Source organism: Triticum aestivum, chromosome 4A, assembly GCF_018294505.1.
Source record: "Triticum aestivum cultivar Chinese Spring chromosome 4A, IWGSC CS RefSeq v2.1, whole genome shotgun sequence".
Classification (NCBI taxonomy): domain Eukaryota; kingdom Viridiplantae; phylum Streptophyta; class Magnoliopsida; order Poales; family Poaceae; genus Triticum; species Triticum aestivum.
Window position 1 is genome coordinate 686,566,724 of NC_057803.1, and position 19,622 is coordinate 686,586,345.

At 42.4% G+C, this 19,622-nt stretch overlaps 1 protein-coding gene across 1 annotated transcript; it reads left to right on the plus strand.

Annotated features, from left to right (window-relative positions):
* The first annotated feature begins 14,626 nt into the window (after positions 1 to 14,626).
* Positions 14,627 to 18,879, plus strand: LOC123088143 (probable cytokinin riboside 5'-monophosphate phosphoribohydrolase LOGL3). The gene is made up of 7 exons (XM_044510315.1): positions 14,627 to 14,810; positions 16,105 to 16,202; positions 16,300 to 16,330; positions 17,694 to 17,793; positions 18,010 to 18,080; positions 18,157 to 18,300; positions 18,445 to 18,879. The coding sequence occupies exons 1-7, from the start codon at positions 14,703 to 14,705 to the stop codon at positions 18,511 to 18,513; spliced, it is 621 nt and encodes a 206-aa protein (XP_044366250.1). The 5' UTR covers positions 14,627 to 14,702; the 3' UTR covers positions 18,514 to 18,879.
* Positions 18,880 to 19,622: the final 743 nt, after the last annotated feature.

Below are 19,622 nucleotides of genomic sequence, written 5' to 3' on the forward strand. Positions count from 1 at the left end.
CTTGAATAAAAAAATCAGGTAAATGCCGTACATGTGCTCCTCTCATTATGCTCTGCTAATTATGATTGATTTGGTTTGATGCCACGGATGCTGAATAGTACCCAAATGCTAAACCACATGTGGCGCGAAGCGATTCGGCCTGACGTTTTCTATAATTACTCCATCCGTTCCTAAATATAAGTCTTTGTAAAGATTTTATTATGAAACACATACGGATATATATAGATGCATTTTAAGTGTAGATTCATCCATTTTGCTCCGTATGTAGTTCACCTAGTGAAATCTCTACAAAGACTTATATCTAAGGACGGAGGGAGTATTAGAGTCGTCATCTGAAAAAAGAAAATAAACCAGAAAAACTGAAAATTGTCATTTGAAAGGAAAGTTGGTATGCTTGACAACTAAAGTTGTGATCTTCGCGTCACTAAACTTGTCATAAAAAAAATTCAGAATTGTCATGTGTTTGTGTCACTTATGGCACTTATCAGGGTCCTGGAATCCAAATGATGGCTATTGGGAGTTTATTACCGACTTCTCTTACATCAAACTCACAAAAAGTTACTACATTCTAGCAATTATAATTTTGTCACATGTTTTTTTTGGGTAAATTTTATTAGATGTTGATTTGCTAAATAATCAAGTGGCGAGCAATACATTATCAAATGTATGAGTATGGTCGTACCTCCCCAAAAGGGACCGGATGTGGGCAGACTCGTTTTCTCATGCCTTAACATCTCTTGCACGTCCCTCCGAAAAATATGCCGTCTTCGATGGCACTATCGGTCGCAAAACACATATCGTTGACGCGTCAGGGTAAGGGTCTGTGCGCACCGACCGTTGGGGCGGATTGGGATGGCTTCCTCAACCCACGACAACAGCGGTGTGATGGGTCAAAAACTCTTCCTCTTCCTCATCCACCTCATCTCCAACACGACAGAGGGATGGATCTGTCCTATCCTCATTCATGAGGGTTAGGACTTGCGCTTTTAGCACCATGGATATAAAATAGGCTAATAAGTTATAAATAATAGATATAGTAGATAGTAAATATTAAGGGGAGCCCTCTTTTGGGGGGGCTCATGTTTACCAAAAAAAATAGAAACACACAATCAAGGAAGAGGACCAGGAGGTGGACTGTCAGACAAAAAAACGAATGACTTCACGGTGAATCCTATTTGACACTCATTGCGGCAAACTGTTGGCGAAACACACAAGGAAAGAAAAGAGTAACACAAGCTGGCCTCGTTAAAAAGGTCCTCGCATGTGACTATAGTACCCAGTTTTGCAAACCCTCTAAAAGGATCCTCGCATGTTTTGTAAACCTTTTAGAAGGTTCCTAAATTGGTTTTCTTTCTTTTTGTTGTTTTTCTTTACCTTTTTTGGTTTTCTTTTCTGTTTTTGTGTTTCTTTTTCTTTTTTCCTTTTTTCTGTTTCTTTTTTGTTTCGCAGATTTAGTACGAAATGTTGTTTGTGTTTCTTTTTTCCTTGCAGTGAAGTAAATCAGCGACACTTATTTTGAGATGGAGGGAGTATTAGTTACGCAGAAGAGAATTCTTCACTTAATTAGAGAAACTGTCACAAACTGTTGAGTGGCACACATAAGTTAGCCCACACACACCTCTCCCAAGAGGGCCCTGTCAAGATAGTACACTGTGTCATCATCACCACTTTTCCCCCGTGCATGTGTCTTCACCATCCCTAATATCGAGCAAGCGACTCCAACTTTCCCGCGGAGATCATTGACCCAAGTAACCCACAACGTAGAGGCCGTGCAGCGTCATGAAGATCCGCACCAGAACTCAGCCACCAGTGACAAGGACAAGACAGCTCCGACTCCGACGGAGAGTTACAAAGAAGGACTATGCAAGGTTGGTGCCACGAAAGACCACCGAACATACCACCTGTTGCTCGTCATCGTCACCTCCGAGACCCACGACCATAGCTCCGACTTTGCAACAACCAACAAACTGAAGCAATCCCGCAGACACACCAAAGAAGAGCTGACTAACACAACCGTTGACTCGTCCCCGACATCGCTCACCGTTGTCATCGTCGCCGCAGAAACCTCGACGCCGTCGCGACCATCGAGATGACTTTTCATCCTCACGCATCCACTAGTCCCACCAGCCGGAGACCACTCCAAGAACGACACCTACAAGGGAGCCCTCCTTTGGGCATTAGAAGTAGTAGATATTAGATATTAAAGGGGTGAAAAAATTGAAACACACAATTGAGGGAGATGAGCAGGAGGTAGAGTGTCAAACAAAAAAACGACGGACTTAGCAGTGAATCCTATTTGCCATTCATTGTGGCAAACTGCTGGCGAAACATACATGTGAGGAAATGAATGAGTAAATGGGCCGGCCTTTTGTAGCTAGCATAGGTGGCTTCAATACCCAATTTGGAAACCTTCTAGAAAGTTCCTGAATAGGTTTTCTTTCTTTCTGTCATTTTCTGTACTTGTTGTATTAGATTTATTTTTTCTCCTTCTTATAAATTAAAAAATCCACAAAATGTCCCCTTTTTCAAAATGTGTTCACAAATTCAACATATGTTTTCATTTTCAAAAAAAGTTTATTTTCCAATATTATTCACAAATTCAGAAAATAGTTCAGATTTCAAAAATATGATCCTACAAAATGTTCACAATTTCAAATTAGTTGTTGTTATACCAAAGATGGTAAAAATAATCGAAGATTGTTCCCATTTTTTCGAAAACGATTCGTGATTTAAAAAATCGAAACGTTTAGAGAAGATTTGACGCTCACTGCGCATAACAGGACGCAAAACTCACAGGGCGCGCGCTGTTGGGCCAGCCCATTCGCGCCGTTCTGTAGCAACCCGTACTATTTGCTGTGTGTGTTTTCATTTTAATAAGTTTTGTCGTTGATTTTTTGAAAAATAAAATGCAAAGCTTTATAATTTTAAATGTGAACTTTTTTCGAAATTTCGCAAACATTTTTCAAAATCTTAAGAAATTTTGTAGTTTTTGAGGACTTCCTGAACTTTCATAATATTTTCCCAATTCGAATGTTTTTGATTTTTTGTTGAAAGTGCAAAAAAAATTAGTTTTGACAGCCTTTTTTCAAAAAAGAATTTTCTTTTAAATTTTCAGAAAAATTTGAATTATAAAACATGTTGGTAAATTATGAACTTTTTGAATTTAAATAGTTTTCAACTGCTATTTTTATTATTATAAAATTTGGGAAAATTTCAAAAAAAATATTAATATTTTTTAAGTTTGTTTATAAAGGATTTTGAAAATAAAAACCACTAAGAAAAAAATGAACCAGACCAGAACCTTGTTGATTTATTTTTAGAAATCTTGTCTGACTTTATTGTATAATATAAGTGTTCAAGGGCAAGCTGGTCAGGGGAGTACGCAGCCATGAATGACGATTTATATCTAAATTACAGGCAAACATTGTGAGATTATGGGCTTCAAAATTGAAGCTTCTATGCTAGTGAATACAAACACAAGACTGGGAAAGATCCGAACCATCAACAATGTCTGTTATGATACCTCCGTTTCTTCCTCCGAGTCGTTGATGAATATCGTTGATTACTCCCAAGCAATCTTATGCAATATGTAAACGATAAAGATTCAGATCCTCAGCTAGTGCAAGTGCTTCCCGGACAGCAAAAGACTCCAACAGTGTAGGGTCGGTCACATGAGAATACTATCGCCGACGAACCCAGGTATGCTCCAGTTTGGTGGCGGCGTATCACAGCAGCTGCTCTAGGCTGACCATTGCGGGCGATGGCAATGGTCAACATTAAACTTTGAAGTATTTGCCGGTGGTGGGAGCCAACATCCAGGTTCATCAGCTGACAGTCGAGCTTGGGGACGAGGATGGCTCGTTGGAGTTGCCCTCACCATGAGATCATGCAGAAAGGAAAATAATGAATGCGTTTGTTTGCTGGGGACTTTGGAAAATCGATTCATATATAGCTTTCCTTCTTGCGTACCAGATGGAACATAGGGTGACCACTAGCCACGTGAATTGGTCATGGATTGAACCTTGTTTTTTATATGCGGGGTAAAAATAAAAACCCCATACCTGAGCCTAACGTTATTGGGCCCCATAATTTGGCGCACGGTGAGATGATATATATCGCTTGTGGGCGATCTTCCATCCAAAATGGGCGAGGCCGAGCCCGCGTTGAGACGTGCGTCTCCCAGAAGTGCACACCCTTGTTTTTTCGGCTTCCCCGTTGGTTGTTTTATGTTAGTCTGTTTTATTATATCAAATATTTATCTGGGTTTGGTTTTATTTTAAATATTATTTGTTGAATATGAAAAATGATATCAGATTTGGAAAAATATCACTAAATAAAAAAAATCATGAAATGTAAAAATATTCATGTAATTGTAAAATTATTTATGAATTAAAAAAACTCACGCATTTTTAAGAGTATTCACAAATTACAAAAACATCAAATTTGAAAAATATTCACGTTTTCAAAATGTTCATGAATTTGAAAAATATCCATGAATTACAAAATAAAAATAAAAGGGGAAATAAAAATAGAAAAAAGCAGAAAGAAAATCGGGAAATATAAACAAAACTTCTGAAATCTTCGTAAAACTGTCCAAAAGATTCCAGTCGCTTCTAAGAGCATCTCCAATAGATGGTTCAAATTATGACGGTCCAAAATCGGAGATGTAAATTTTGGACCGTCAAAAAGTGTGTTTTGGAGCTCCGAAAAAAGGCCAACTCAGACAGATGGTCCAAATTCATGGTCCAAAAGAGCAACTCCAATAGATGGTCCAAATTCATGGTCCAAAACCGGCCAGCAGCCGCCCGACTGTTGTTCAACTGCGGTGGAAGAAGATGGCCGCCGGTTGGATTGGCTGCTGCTGACGGCTGCGGTCGGCTCCGGACGATGACGGTGATAAGAAATGAGGTTGGAGGCCGACCAAGAGGAGCTCGGTGGGCCGCGAAGACTAGTTCGGCAGCCGGGCGGAGGGCAGCGGGGATGCGGTCGTGCGGCCGGCGCAACAACCGTGGACAGGCTCACGACCGACGGGAGGAGGTCGGCGGAGGCCTACCGCGGCAGCCGGACCGCCGGAGGGGCCGAATCCCGCGCCAGCTACCACTCGATTCGGCGGCGGACGGGCGGCAGCGGGGAGGCGATGGGGGCGGAGGGCGGCGGAGGGGATGGGGGGTGGCGGCGGCGCCGACGGCGAGGTTTTGGGCGGTTGCGGTGGCAGATTCCGGTCGCCTGTGTCGCGGGCGGGCGGACAGGCGCGGGCGGGAACGAAAATGAAGTGGCGGTTGGGCGTTCGCGGGCGGCGGCTAGTTTTGGACCAGATGCATCTCGTGATGTATATTTGCATCACGAGGTGTTGCATTTTACATTACGAGGAGGCCGCGGTCCATTCTTTTTTGCATATGGACCGTCTGTTGGAACAACATTTTTTTGCCCCAAACAGTCCAAAAGTTAGTTACTTTTACATTTGAACCATCTATTGGAGATGCTCTAAGAACCACCGAAACTTCCTCCTAGCGTTCCTCTGCTTAGGCTTTGTACAATGGGAGATGTTTAGGAAGATACTTAGAAAAATAAATCGGAATTTTTTGAAGCACCGGTGCCTATTTCTATAGAAGAAACGCTTAGTTAAGCATCTACCCTGTACAAATAAGCACCGGTGCTTAAGAAAATCTTGATTTATTTTTTTAAGCACCTCGCCTAAGCACCTCTCATTATACAAGGCCTTATGGGTCTGTCCAAAGAGATAGCGCTAGTGAGCGACTTTAGGCATATCATTTGCTCAAAATAAAAATTATTTATGCTCGTGCTCCTGCTACTTCCGCTATTGATGGGCCAGACCCCTCAAGGAATCGCTATGCTAATGGTTGCAACGGGCGATATATAGCATTTTGGGGCCTTCACATTTTTTGATACTGTACAATGGGTCGTAGTAACACATGAAACATACATATGAGGGTTGCCAAAATCACTAATTAAGGAGTACTCTTTGCAAATATCACTCCCACCTTCTCGGGTTGAGATAAGTGGCCCACTGACTTGTCGCAGCCTGAGAGTTTTCCAAAAAGGAAAATTTAGATTCGTTTATTCAAACCATTTTATCTCTTAAACTGTACGCCCAAATCTCAAACGTTTTCATCGTTGGAGTGCTCGCGCCGAGATCTTCAAACTAGATCACATGTTGAAAGGTTTTGGTAAACTTTTTTAACAAAAAACATCGGGCGAAAAACCCGAACCGGGAGCACGTGTTTTTTCCTTTCTGAAAGGCACTCGCAGAAGCAAATCCGTGCCTCCAATAAAAGAAAATATATTCCTCTCACGAAAAAATGTTTTTCCTTTTTTTCAGAAGCACATCTGTGCCCCATGAGAAGTACATATGTGCCTCCCACGGTAGAAAAAAAACACATTTTTCTTTTCTTTTCCGAGAGACACATGGTTGTGCCTCTCGCGAAAGCAAATTTGTGCCTCCAGGAGAAGTAAATATGTACCTCTCGCGGAAGGAAAATAAAAAGAACACGTTCTTTTTTACTTTTCTAAGAGGCATGAAAACACGTTCTTTTTCACTTTACTAAAATGCACAAACGGCTGTGCATCTTGCGGACGCAAATCCGCACCTTCGCAAGAACTACATATGTGCCTCTCGCGGGAAGTATAAAAATGCAGAAGCAAAACTATACCTCCACGAGAAGTAAATCTATGCATCTCGTGAAAGGGAAAAAACATCTAAAAACGAAAAAGCCAAAAAAAAATCTAAAAACGGAAAACGGTTAAAAAAACCCCGAAAGGAGCGCCTAGCACGCTACATGTGGCGCGCTCCTGCCCACCAAAAAAGACCTTTGCAGGGCTCCCCAAGGAGGGTCGTTGATTGGTTGCTCTGTCATTGTTGTTGTGGTCTCGAACCATCCTGCGGTACTGTGCTGCCACACATGTATGTGATCTTCTCCAATTTGCAGTTTCATGCACCAGCTCGTCCGCTGCCGCGCTGTAGCAACTGCTTCGTGCATCTTTGCTGGATGTGGGCGAAATCCTCACCAGAGTTCAATATTTGTGGTGTGTACCGCTCGCCATTTCATTGATCGCCTTTTTTAGAAATGTTACCCAAAAGTTTAGGGGGTTTGCAGGAAAAATGCAGTCAGTCATATGCAACCAAAACTCAAGTTGTGCGAGATAATTACACCTACGGTCCTCATACTCTCCGGCATGTAACACAACGGTCCCTGAATTCGCGGAACGCTCCACTACGGTCCTCAAATACGAGGATACACTCCTATACGGTCCTGGTTACGTCTCGCGCCCAACCAGGTGCCACGTCAGTGTACAGTAGATGTGTGGGGCCCCATGTCAGCATAGGAGAGAGAAAAACAAGGAAAAATAAAATGCTAGGCGGAGGATCGAACCTGAGACCTCCAGAAAAGCGAACAGACGAGCTGGCCACAAGGCCAACCTGTCCATCATGTTTACGTGTCAGCTAGGAAGCTATATAGAGCAGTTCCATATATCGCTAGCTTTCGCCTGCGCACATACTGGCCCGGCCCAGTAGCGTAGCGTATCTCTTCTACTTTTTTCTCGAATCTTCAAGCGATTTTCCTGTACGTTGCCTACCGGTTTCCTTTTTATTTTTACCCAGGTTTATGTTTAATTTTCCCATATAAAAAATATAATCATTATTAATATACAATTTCTGTGTATTTTAAATCTTTAATTTATTTTCATATAATTGGTCCGGCCTAGTAGCATACCGTGTTTATTTTTTCTTTCTATTTTTAAATTTCATTTTTTTAATATAAAATAATACAATTATTGTGTATTTTAAATATTTATTCTATTTTCATTAATTTGTACCTTGAAGACGTAAACATGAACTTTTTCCAAAATTTATGTGGATTTAAGAAAATGTCAGAAAAATGTATGTATCTTCATTCAGGACCACAAACATGCGCAATTATTGTGTATCTTCATTGTATATTTAAAATACACAAATATTTAGAAAATTGGCAACGTGTATTTTTGAATTATATTCGCGTGGTGTCACAAAATGTTTATATTTTTGCCCAATTATATGCCCAACTACCGGTTTTTATATTAAAGTAAATTTTCAAAAAAATAATAATCATGTTTACCTCTTCAAGTTACTCAATAATTAAAACACAATGAATATTAAAATACACAATAGTTGTGTATTAGAAATTATTGTAATTTTTTCTTACATTTGTTTTTTTAACTAGAAAAGATAAAAAGAAAACCGGTCATTGGGCATATAATAGGGCAAAAATATAAACATTTTGTAATTATTTTGGGCATATATTAGTAATTATTTTTGAATTATATTCGCGTGGTGTCACAAAATGTTTATATATTTGCCCAATTATATGCCCAACTACCGGTTTTTATATTAAAGTAAATTTTCAAAAAATAATAATCATGTTTACCTCTTCAAGTTACTCAATAATTAAAACACAATGAATATTAAAATACACAATAATTGTGTATTAGTAATTATTGTAATTTTTTCTTACATTTGTTTTTTTAACTGGAAAAGATAAAAAGAAAACCGGTCATTGGGCATATAATAGGGCAAAAATATAAACATTTTGTAATTATTTTGGGCATATATTAGTAATTATTTTTGAATTATATTCGCGTGGTGTCACAAAATGTTTATATATTTGCCCAATTATATGCCCAACTACCAGTTTTTATATTAAAGTAAATTTTCAAAAAATAATAATCATGTTTACCTCTTCAAGTTACTCAATAATTAAAACACAATGAATATTAAAATACACAATAATTGTGTATTAGTAATTATTGTAATTTTTTCTTACATTTCTTTTTTTAACTGGAAAAGATAAAAAGAAAACCGGTCATTGGGCATATAATAGGGCAAAAATATAAACATTTTGTAATTATTTTGGGCATATATTAGTAATTATTTTTGAATTATATTCGCGTGGTGTCACAAAATGTTTATATATTTGCCCAATTATATGCCCAACTACCAGTTTTTATATTAAAGTAAATTTTCAAAAAATAATAATCATGTTTACCTCTTCAAGTTACTCAATAATTAAAACACAATGAATATTAAAATACACAATAATTGTGTATTAGTAATTATTGTAATTTTTTCTTACATTTCTTTTTTTAACTGGAAAAGATAAAAAGAAAACCGGTCATTGGGCATATAATAGGGCAAAATGATAACCATGTTCTAAAACCATGCTGAACATTATTCAAAATATACTTTGTTAATTTTTAAAATTATTATGTATTTTAATACAATGAGGATACAAAATAATGCGTGTTTGTGGTCATGAATGAAGATACATAAATTTTCTTATAATTTATTTTATTTAAATCCATATAAATTTTAGAAAAAGCTAATGTTTATGTCTTCAAGGCACACAATAATGAAAATAGAATAAAGATTTAAAATACACAATAATTGTATATTTATAATTATTGTATTTTTATATGGGGAAAATAAACATATACCTGGGAAAAAAAGAAAACCGGTAGGAAATGGACAGGAAACTCGCTTGAAGATTCGAGAAAAAAGAAGAAGAGATACGCTACTGGGCCGGCCCTGTTATTTTTTCCCTCTCTTACGCAGAGGTCTCGGGTTCGATCCTCGGCGTAGCATTGCTTTTATTTTTCCTTTTTTTCTCTCTCCTATACTGACATGGGGGCCCACACATTTACTGTAGTACACTGACGTGGCACCTGGCTGGGCGCGAGGCATAGAGTGAGGTGTAGCCAGGACCGTATTGGAGCGTATCCTCGTATTTAAAGACCGTAGTGGAGCATTCCGTGAGTCCCAGGACCGTTTTGTTACATGCCGGAGAGTACGAAGACCGTAGGTGTAATCATCTCCAAGTTGTGCGGTCTGACTAATCGGTTTCTAAGTGTAGGGTGGATAAAGTGCACCCACGTCCCACCACACAAATTCTGCGATCGTCGGTGCCATTTGGAGATCGCAACGGCTTAATTTGGCCAAGGGAAAGAAACAGTTAATCTCGTTGTCGTTGCTAAACTAATGATCGGCCGATGATCTGAATTGCTTGACAGAGAGCAGAGCTAGAACGCACTCTCGGCCCCCAACGGGTGGTAGACACGACACCGGCCCTACTCGTCGTCTGCACACCTATTGCCCCAATGCGGCTACCGGACGTGCCTATCGCGCAAGTAAGTTAACCATTTTTCTTTTTGCACGACAGAAGAGGCGTCCCTCAAGGTAGGTATAGATTAGAAAGATAGCCCCGTTCAATCGGATCGACGGGCACATTCCGAGCACGGACGGAAGCGGCCAACTAAATTGTGTGTGCACGCGCGCACGGTAGCTCCATGGATGGATGGGCCTTTCAGTGCCTCATCATGCGGGTGCCGGCCACTGCCCAAAGCCTAGCTAGGCAGATAGCACTCCATGCAGCATGCATGGTAGCACCGGCCGGTGAGATAGCCATGCCCGGATCCGCCGCAAAGGCCGCACGTACGGTGGGCGGTGAATCGGACGAGCAGTCCGTCATCATACTGCCTCTCTGGCTCCCTGCTCGATCGAGCTTCCGTGCGGCGACGAACGATCATGCCGCGCTTTACGTCCCGCCCCTGCCGGCCGGCCGGCGCTATCTCCGCGTCCTCGGCCGATCGATCTCCTGCACGGGCCACTCGAGCGGTTGGTTGGCCTCCCTGTGCACGCACGCACGCACGCACGCACTCACCCACCTTCCTCTTCCATTTCCACGTCTCCTCTGCTTCTTATCCGCTTCGATCGCCTCCGCTCGCACTCACGCGCCACTCGAGCCCCGTCCCTACTCCTCAGGTGAAAGTGAAACCAAACGGATAGGGCTGACAAGTCGCTGGACGGAAAGCTTACCTGAAATGATGGACGGACACGGACGGTCGAGGGCGGCAGTGGCAGTCCCTGGCCGAGCACTAGCACCCATCCATCCAGCTCCAGGGCGCGAGTGGGAGCAGAAGAGAAAAGGCTCGATCGACATGCACTGCACCTGCACGTAGTACGTCCGCCCGGCTGGGATCCACGCGCCGCCGCTGCATGCGTTGCGTTGGCCTAGCATAGCACCGCCGGTCGCCGGAAGAGAAATGCCATTGTGGTTGGACTCCATACCACGTGTGGAAGAAACCAACAGGGAAAACGAACGTCATTAGCCGGCTTTTCTGCACGTGCCATGGATGAAGAACAATTTAATTAGTATTGCTGAAAACAACCACGTGCATGCATGCACTTGATCGCTTGGGGTAGGCACAAAGAACAAAACCGTGCATTCACCCAAGTTGTACTGCTGAAAACAATTGGCACCGGACGGAGTGGATGGGTACGTACGTGGTAACTCGTGTTGCTTAGTTGCACCGCCATGCACGGATATGCATGGTTCGTTGTCGTTGGTTGGTTGGTGTGTGGGTACGAACTACTCCTAGTAGCTAGGAGCTGAGGAAGCAGCAGGATGGATGAGGCAGTATCATGGATCTCTGTCGCGTCAGGCTTTGGCTCGTGTCGTGTCGTGTCGTGTGTTGATGCGGTTCCCGTAGGATAGGAGAACAATCAAACATGCATGCACACCTGGACTGCATGCCCATCGATTGGTCTGCCCGCTGGTTCGCACTATCGATCCACCGGTTACTTGGATAGATAGATGGATAGATAGATAGACGGATGGATACAATGTACTAGCTCGCGGCAAAGCACTTTACTCCACTTGACTGGGACTCGAAAGATGGGTCATGTCATTAAATCAAGTAGACACTTACCATTATAAACTTTTTTTGCTAAACAAGATTGCCATTTGCGACTTTTTTTTTGCAAAGAAAATTTACGGATAATAAGTTATGCAATTCGTACTGTGGTCTTCTGCACATCAGTATGTAGCTAACTCTGTGTTTTTTCTTACTCCTTCTCTCAGAGGTGCTCCTAGAGGCAGGATGTTTATACGTGTATTCATAGGGATGAGTGTATGTGTGTATGAGCTTATACATCTGTATTGTGTTTAAAAAAAAAGCTAAATTGACAACACAAGGATCTACTCGAGACCTACATAAATAGTTTTTACAAACTTTCATGAAATGCACAACTTTTTAACTTCCACAAAATTGGTTCATATGTACCGAAGGTCCAAAAATTCTCTTCGCCTACACATTTTTTTTGGGGGAGGGGGGGGGGGGGGGGGCACTGTACCTACTTTGCTGTTAGGCGCATGAGAAATTTTGAGTATTTTGCCCCTTGTTTCGGTTTAAATTAAGTTAAGAAATGCCACTATTTCAGATGTTTTTTTTTCGGGTATAAACTTGTACGTATTACTCAAGCAGCAACCTTACACTCGTCCTTACAGAAATCTCTGAAGGCCGGAGCCCAGCCACGGTTATCCTATCAGTTCTTGCAAAACTTGCTAAAAGTTCACTGACTACATCTTTTATCCCTCGCAAAAACATAAATCGTATGGTTGCATATAGGCTTAATTAGACGAAGGGACAAAACATGCATCAAACTGACAGGCGAGAGGCCGACGAAAAAGTACGACGTAGATTATAGGGCCGTTTGCTCTTTACCCCTCACATCTTCTCTTTCAATGCAGCTATCATTTGGTTATAGTACCTATCTCTTGTGTTGATGTAATAGCATCTACCTGCCCCCGTTGGAAAAGGACAAGAACAAGTCTGCTTGAGGTCATGTTTTTTCTGCCCTTTTAACATGTTTGCCCTGCCTCTTTAACCATGCAAAAAATTATGGTATTTACTCGACAATATAATTAGAATTTTTGTGTAGGTCAAGGTTTAAATATATTTCAGACCATGTATGTATATTCTATGATAATATGCACTATGAAGATAGTATCATACTCCCCACTAGTATATGATACTCCCCACTATGAGTAGTCTTACTGCCAATAATTGATATGCGTGTCGTGAGGTTGCTAGACTGCCTAGCTTCAGCATCCAATACTTGGGCCAGTTCTTTTGATGTTTTTTTTTTTGCTTCTAGAATAACATGTTCCGTACCCAGTTTATTCCAAAAATCCAAGCAAAAATGTTTTTGTAGAAATCCACTAGTCAAATCTTAATTAGTAGACTTCTAAAAAAATAATTTTTGTTGGGCTTCAAGAATAAGCTGGGTAGGGGCAGCCTATTCCAGCTTATTCTATAAACCAGTAAAAGAACCGGCCCTTGGTGGTTAGGAAAAAAACACTTAACTAAGGACTATTTATCCATAAATAAATCATGATGATAGCAGAAACAATATCAATTTTATAATTATATCTAAACATGTGAGCACATACTAAACATAAAACTGCAAATTATATGAAACATCACGTACTAAACATATAGAACTATAACATCTATGATCTATGAATCGTTGAAAACATTAAGTATGACTAATATGTGAACCAGTTAAATAGGGGATGAATGGACATATATATGTCTAAGCTTGGTTCAGCTCGCATTCAACAAGCACAGAGCGAGGTGGGCCGCGGCATAGAAGCGCGCGGAAATCTGTCCTTCTCAGAAGCTTCAATAACATGTGGGAGAGATCTCTTATAAAAAGGTCTCAACTCTTCTCCACTCCCGGGGTGGTACAAAATTTCCCATCATATCATTACACCCCGCATGGGCCTTCGAGATATTTCAGGAATTATTTCATTTATGGTGCCAAGGCTCATCTATAACTCAACAACTAAGACATAGTCGTTAGATGGGGGACAAGTGATGGACGATGGATAAGGAGTGGTGCAGTGAACTGGTCGCTCCCAATGGATAACTCAGAATAGAACATAGATGTAAAGAGTGTTATGAGTTTTCCCTCAAAAAAGATTGCTAGGAATTAAAAATAATAATAACTCATATACAAAATTAAAAAAATCATGAAAAAACTAAGAGTCCTTTTGTCATGTGCAAAAATGAAAAATATATAAGTATGCCTTTCTTGTCTTTTTGTATTGAAGGTAAGTTATCAGTTTTATTCTTTGCAAATTATCGATCAATAACTTTCCCTTTATTCATGACATCTTATTATTATTTTGAACTTTCGTTTTTGCGAGAAAAGGCATCTAGTTCTATTGCAAAAGTTCATCACAAGTACAAAGCATCCCAAATATAATAAAAAGTGCATCGAGATACTTAGACCACCAAACGACCAATACTTAAAACAACCGGCAATAACCGGCATGAGGTTTGGAGGGCGTGGTGAATTATATAAAGCAATGACAATATATATCATCAACCAATATGACATTCGATTCCGCGGACGACATAAATAGTTATTGCTGTTTCTGAAATTTTGCATCCATGTTCATCTAATTATTATTTTTGCATATAGTTCATAGACTTCAAAACAGCAAAGCGTATTTTGAGTCTGCAAATGCGAGCACACTTTAAACAATTTTACGAAGTTTACCATTCAAGTCAAGCTGACTACAAATGGTTCAAATGTAAAACAGACTTTTCTTCTCGCCAAGATTTTCTTTTTGACCTTTCTCTTGCAAAAGACAGCCCGATACCATTACCAATACCAATACCCAACACTCTGCACAGTCGTTTCATCAGTCTCTCTCTCTCTCTCTCTCCGGCCCGCACCTCCTTTATATAAGGGATAGGTGGCGCACTGAGAGGAATTGCGAGCCGCTGTGCACACACCAGGCAAAACAGCACAACACACACCAGAGAGCAGAGAAAGAGGGAAGGAGAGGCCAAGGAGAAGGATGAGGCAGCAGGCGAGCAGGTTCAAGAGGATGTGCGTCTTCTGCGGCAGCAGCCAGGGCAACAAGAGCAGCTACCACGACGCCGCCATCGACCTCGCCAACCAGCTCGTACGTACTCCTCATGCATCTGATCTCCTCTCCTCTTTGAGCATCACAGTTAAGCTCTTGTTTGCTGGCCAAGGGGGCTGTGAGGACGTTTTCCTGGCTTGTTCAGCTCATCAAGGCCTAAAGCAAGCGGGGAGACTTTTAGCGCACTAATTGCTGAATGATTAAGCGGTTAGTCTGTCTGTTGGTCTGACCCTTGATGAGATTCAGAATGGAGTACACCTTGATGCATGATTAAGAGAAACTTGTACTTACATGCATGCGCACCTGCTGCACATGCATGGACGGTCTTGTCTCCTCGCTGCTCGTTGACATTAATCAATCTCCCTTAACTTGCGCCGATTAATCACGTGCTGGATATTCCTATCAACCAACTGTCCCAAAAGGCCGATCTATTAGGAAGAAATGGCATTCAGACTACGTGTTCTTTTCAGATAGATACTGTGTCAAACTACATCTAATCTACGTACATGAGGATAGATGATCTTGCTTGCCAGCAGCTCTCAATAGTCAATACAGCGCTGGCATGCAGCGTGGTAGGGTAGAGCTTTTCTAATCACCCTCTTCCAGCTTCTTTGGCTCCTCATGTCGACTGGTAAATTAATATAACTAGTAAATGAGCACGTGCAATGCACATTAATATTAGAGAGAAAATCAATTGCACGTTGATATTAGGTCAGATATACCCCACAAAAAAAGATATTAGGTCGGATATCATTTACGTGTTAATTATGAGATTAATATAGATGTTGATATTTGATATTCTATCAATTGCACGCTCAACGTGTTGAGAGCTTACCATTAGAGCAATCTAGGTCGTTGGATTGACATAATTTGATGACCGAGATTACTTGAGTCTGTCTCTTTGACTCTTTTTATATTGGTATAGCTGCAGATATAGATAGATACCCACTACCCAAGCTGAAGGAGCAGTAGCCAATTAATTACGTGTCAGGTCCGGTCTGATGGCACCCGCAAATTAAAGCATTGGATCGTCAGCTTCAGTTCTCCTCCTGTAGGATCGGCGCATGCATCACTAGGCAGTACAGTTACAGTATTACGTACGTAGTACAAGTCCACCAGTATCCCCACGGCATTCACTCGTTACGTACGACAAGTCTTGTCTACTACTACTGTATTACTGTACAAGGACTTCACTCTCGATCACGTACGTTGTACGTACTGTCGGACCGGCTTGCGTACGTGCTGCCGGTCAGATCTCAAATGTACTTACGTACGTACGGTGGTACTGGTACGTACTGTAGCTAGGAGCTAGCTGACCAAACGTCGGATGCAGGTGGGCGGGGGCATCGACCTGGTGTACGGCGGCGGCAGCATCGGGCTGATGGGGCTCGTCTCGCAGGCCGTCTACCACGGCGGCAGGCACGTCATCGGGTAACAAGTTGCTACTTACTGTATAATATTGTATTACTCTAGTTCATTAGTATAATCTTGTGTCATCTTGGTGACTTGTTCCACTATGCGCGTGCAGGGTCATTCCCAAGACTCTGATGACCCCCGAGGTATGCACTGCACTACTTGTCTCCTACAGTCCTACTGAACTTAATACAGTAGAGTATTTCATTGGTATAGAAAGAAGCATGGCATGCCCATCCATTGCGAGCCTCGATCATGAGTTCATGACACTAGCACCTCACTGGATCTTGGAATGCCCACTTGTAGCTCCTGGCTAGCCTAGGACTAACTAATAATTAGTCTATTTCTCAGGAGTGTTCCATCCTCCTAATCCAAGGGAACACACAGCCCACCGGAACCATAGAGCTACTTCCTCCGTCCGGTAAAAAGTGTACATCTAGAAATTTTAAGACAAATTATGGAGTTAAATAAAAAATGCATTAAAAAAGTGCAGGCCATCATCTCTTTTCTCTTTAATTACCTAACCTTCAATGAGCTAAGTGCATGTAAAAAGTAAGAAGATCATGTGTAGATTGCTATTGGTCTTGATTACCGTGTGATGAGAGAGAAGTATTTTTTCTATTTTAAAGTTCATTGAAAAGATAGAAGTACAATTTTTTTATGGACAAATTTTGAAGCTGGATATACATTTTTCATGGGACGGAAGGAATAGACGTTGTCTCCCATATAAAACTGAAAAAACAATCCACAGAATCACCAGACCCCACGTACGGAGCACCCGCAGATCCAAGCCGGGCGGGCGTGAGCATAAACAACGGGGGGAGCAGCCGCAGCTTTGCGTGCGATTGCGCGATGATTCCGTTCCCCGGCCAACACGAGCAGACAGACATGCATGCTTCCCTTGGATTGGAATCAACATATCAAGGCCGAGACATGCTCCTCGATCGGACGAACGTTCTTAAACTGGGGTTTCTCTGCGTGTCGTGCTTAGCCCCGTACAGACAGGCGTGCCGATCACTCGCTGTCAGCAGCTGATCCGGGCAGGCTGGACTCACTCACTCACTGTCCAGCTGAGCACATTCACTAGCTCATCATGTGCGCCGCGCACACAGCGCTGCTCTGCTTGGACGTGCCGGTCTTATAACATGGGGTGGCAGCTACTAGCGTGCCCCTTACCGTTAATAACACCTGCAGGCTGCAGTGCAACTTGCACGCCGTGCAGCGGTGGGTGTGCGCAGTAGATGTCCATGTCCGTCAGACCATCGTGCCCACGCCCACGCAGATCGAGAAGAGGAGGAGTAGTAACGTCGTGGACTTCCTTCCCCCGCCCGGCCGGCAACGGCGAGCAGTCCAGCTCGTCTTGTTGCGTGCCGACATGCATGCGCAATGACGCGCCATTATCGTACCATACGCACAATTAAGCTGTGCGTGCATCTGCATTTCTCAGAGCGAGTGATTTCTGCGAGTGCATGTAATGGATGTGATGGTCCTTGTTCGTCTTTGTGGCAGATCGTCGGGGAGATGGTGGGGGAGGTGAGGCCGGTGGGCGACATGCACCAGCGCAAGGCCCAGATGGCCAGCCTCTCCGACGCCTTCATAGCCCTGCCCGGTACGTACGCTCGCATCATTGCCTCGTTGATTGATTGTCGCATTGCATTGCACCCGCTCAGTCTGTCGGCCAGGTCAGATTTGGCCCCCATGTCCATATTCATGGGCTCTGCACAATGCTAAATGCTTCTCTGACATGCCGCCTCTGTTTGTTAGTAGTACTAGTCGGCGGATGCAGCTTAATAAATCCCATGTGTTTTGTGGTTGATCAATTAAGGTGGGTACGGGACGCTGGAGGAGCTGCTGGAGGTGATCACCTGGGCGCAGCTAGGGATCCATCACAAGCCGGTACGTACGTGATTGAGACTCAACATGCATGCATGCATGAGAACCGAAGCTAAATTTAGCATCGTGGAGGGTTCAGGTGGGTCTGCTGAATGTGGAGGGGTACTACGACTCGCTGCTGACCTTCATCGACCAGGCCGTGGAGGAAGGATTCATCAGCCCCGCCGCCCGCCGCATCATCGTCTCCGCCCCCACCGCCCACCAACTCATGGAGAAACTCGAGGTGCGCGTGCGTGTGCCTGCAATTGAAAGTTAACTGCATGCAGAAATTCAGAAACAATCTACGGAGTACAACCAATTAATTTGAGTGTCTTGGAATATATCTGATGCGATCTAATACTTGTGTATTATATATATTAATCCCCAGGAGTACGTCCCTTACTACGAAATGGTCGCGTCCGGGCTGGACTGGGAGACGGATCGCCTAGACTTCTGATCATCGAGCAGGCATTCGCCATTTCTGTCATCGTGATGCATGCGCGCGGATCGAGCGAACAATGTGTTGAAGATTAGCGTAAAATAATACTAGCTAGTTCAGTTGTACTCGATCGTCTTCTGTAAGGGTGCGCTCAATATGAACTTTCGGCAGGTAGCTAGCTAGCGCCCAACCTTTATATATCTCATTAATTCAGTCACTAGTATTAGTTCCAAGGATCTAGCAGCCGAGGTTCACTGAAGCGAGAGTCCAGTTCTTGCCAATGAATAATAATCAGTATCGGTATGCATGGACTAAAGATAGCCGGAGATAATTCGGTTATTCGAAGGCAGTTGCGAAAGAATTTAGACTCAAGTTTCAAATTTTTGGCACGTGTGATAAATCAGGATATTTTTGGACTGAAGCTTTATTAACTCTCATTCTTTTTTTTCTTCGATTATAGCTGCAAACAACAATTGTAAAACAAACACCACACCCGAGCTAGTCCAAAGAAAAGCCTCCACACATATTACAAACACAACACAAAGGAGCACTAGTAGGAAAAGGCTCATCTATCCCGGTTGGGGAACCAGGACTAATGGGTCGTTAATAATGGCCTAGGCCTTTAGTCCCGGTTCTTATACGAACCGGGACAGATGGGCCTCCATGTGGCCGTTGTGGCACCAACCTGGACCAATAAGTTTCCACGCGTCAGCATTTCAGCGACAGTTTTTTTTAAAGGAGGTGGTTTAGGGGTTTTGGGGGTTAATTTAGGTTCGTATAAGTAGCTAATAGAGAGATGTGTCCTCTCTTATCTCCGTGCTACTGCTACTGCTATGCCTAAACATGACTTAGATTGAAGTGAGGCAACATGTGGTGCATGTCAAAAGTAATTCTAATCCTAACTTGATCAAGTTTGGATTGTACTACTTTCGACATGCACCACATGCATGTTACCTTCACTTCAATCCAATCCATGTTCATTTCACCCACAGATATATAATAACTCTTCATGCTCGCATTATGCATCATCATAATAACATGTCCTGCTAATCATCATCATACAACTTCTACTCGTTATTAATAACAAGTCATACGATCATCATCCTCATAGTCATCGAACCAACCCT

Coding starts and splice junctions, on each gene's coding strand:
- LOC123088143 (XM_044510315.1), top strand. CDS start 14,703: ATGAGGCAGCAGGCGAGCAGGTTCAAGAGGATGTGCGTCTTCTGCGGC. Junction 14,811..16,104: donor TCGACCTCGCCAACCAGCTC/GTACGTACTCCT, acceptor CGTCGGATGCAG/GTGGGCGGGGGCATCGACCT. Junction 17,794..18,009: donor CGCCTTCATAGCCCTGCCCG/GTACGTACGCTC, acceptor TGATCAATTAAG/GTGGGTACGGGACGCTGGAG.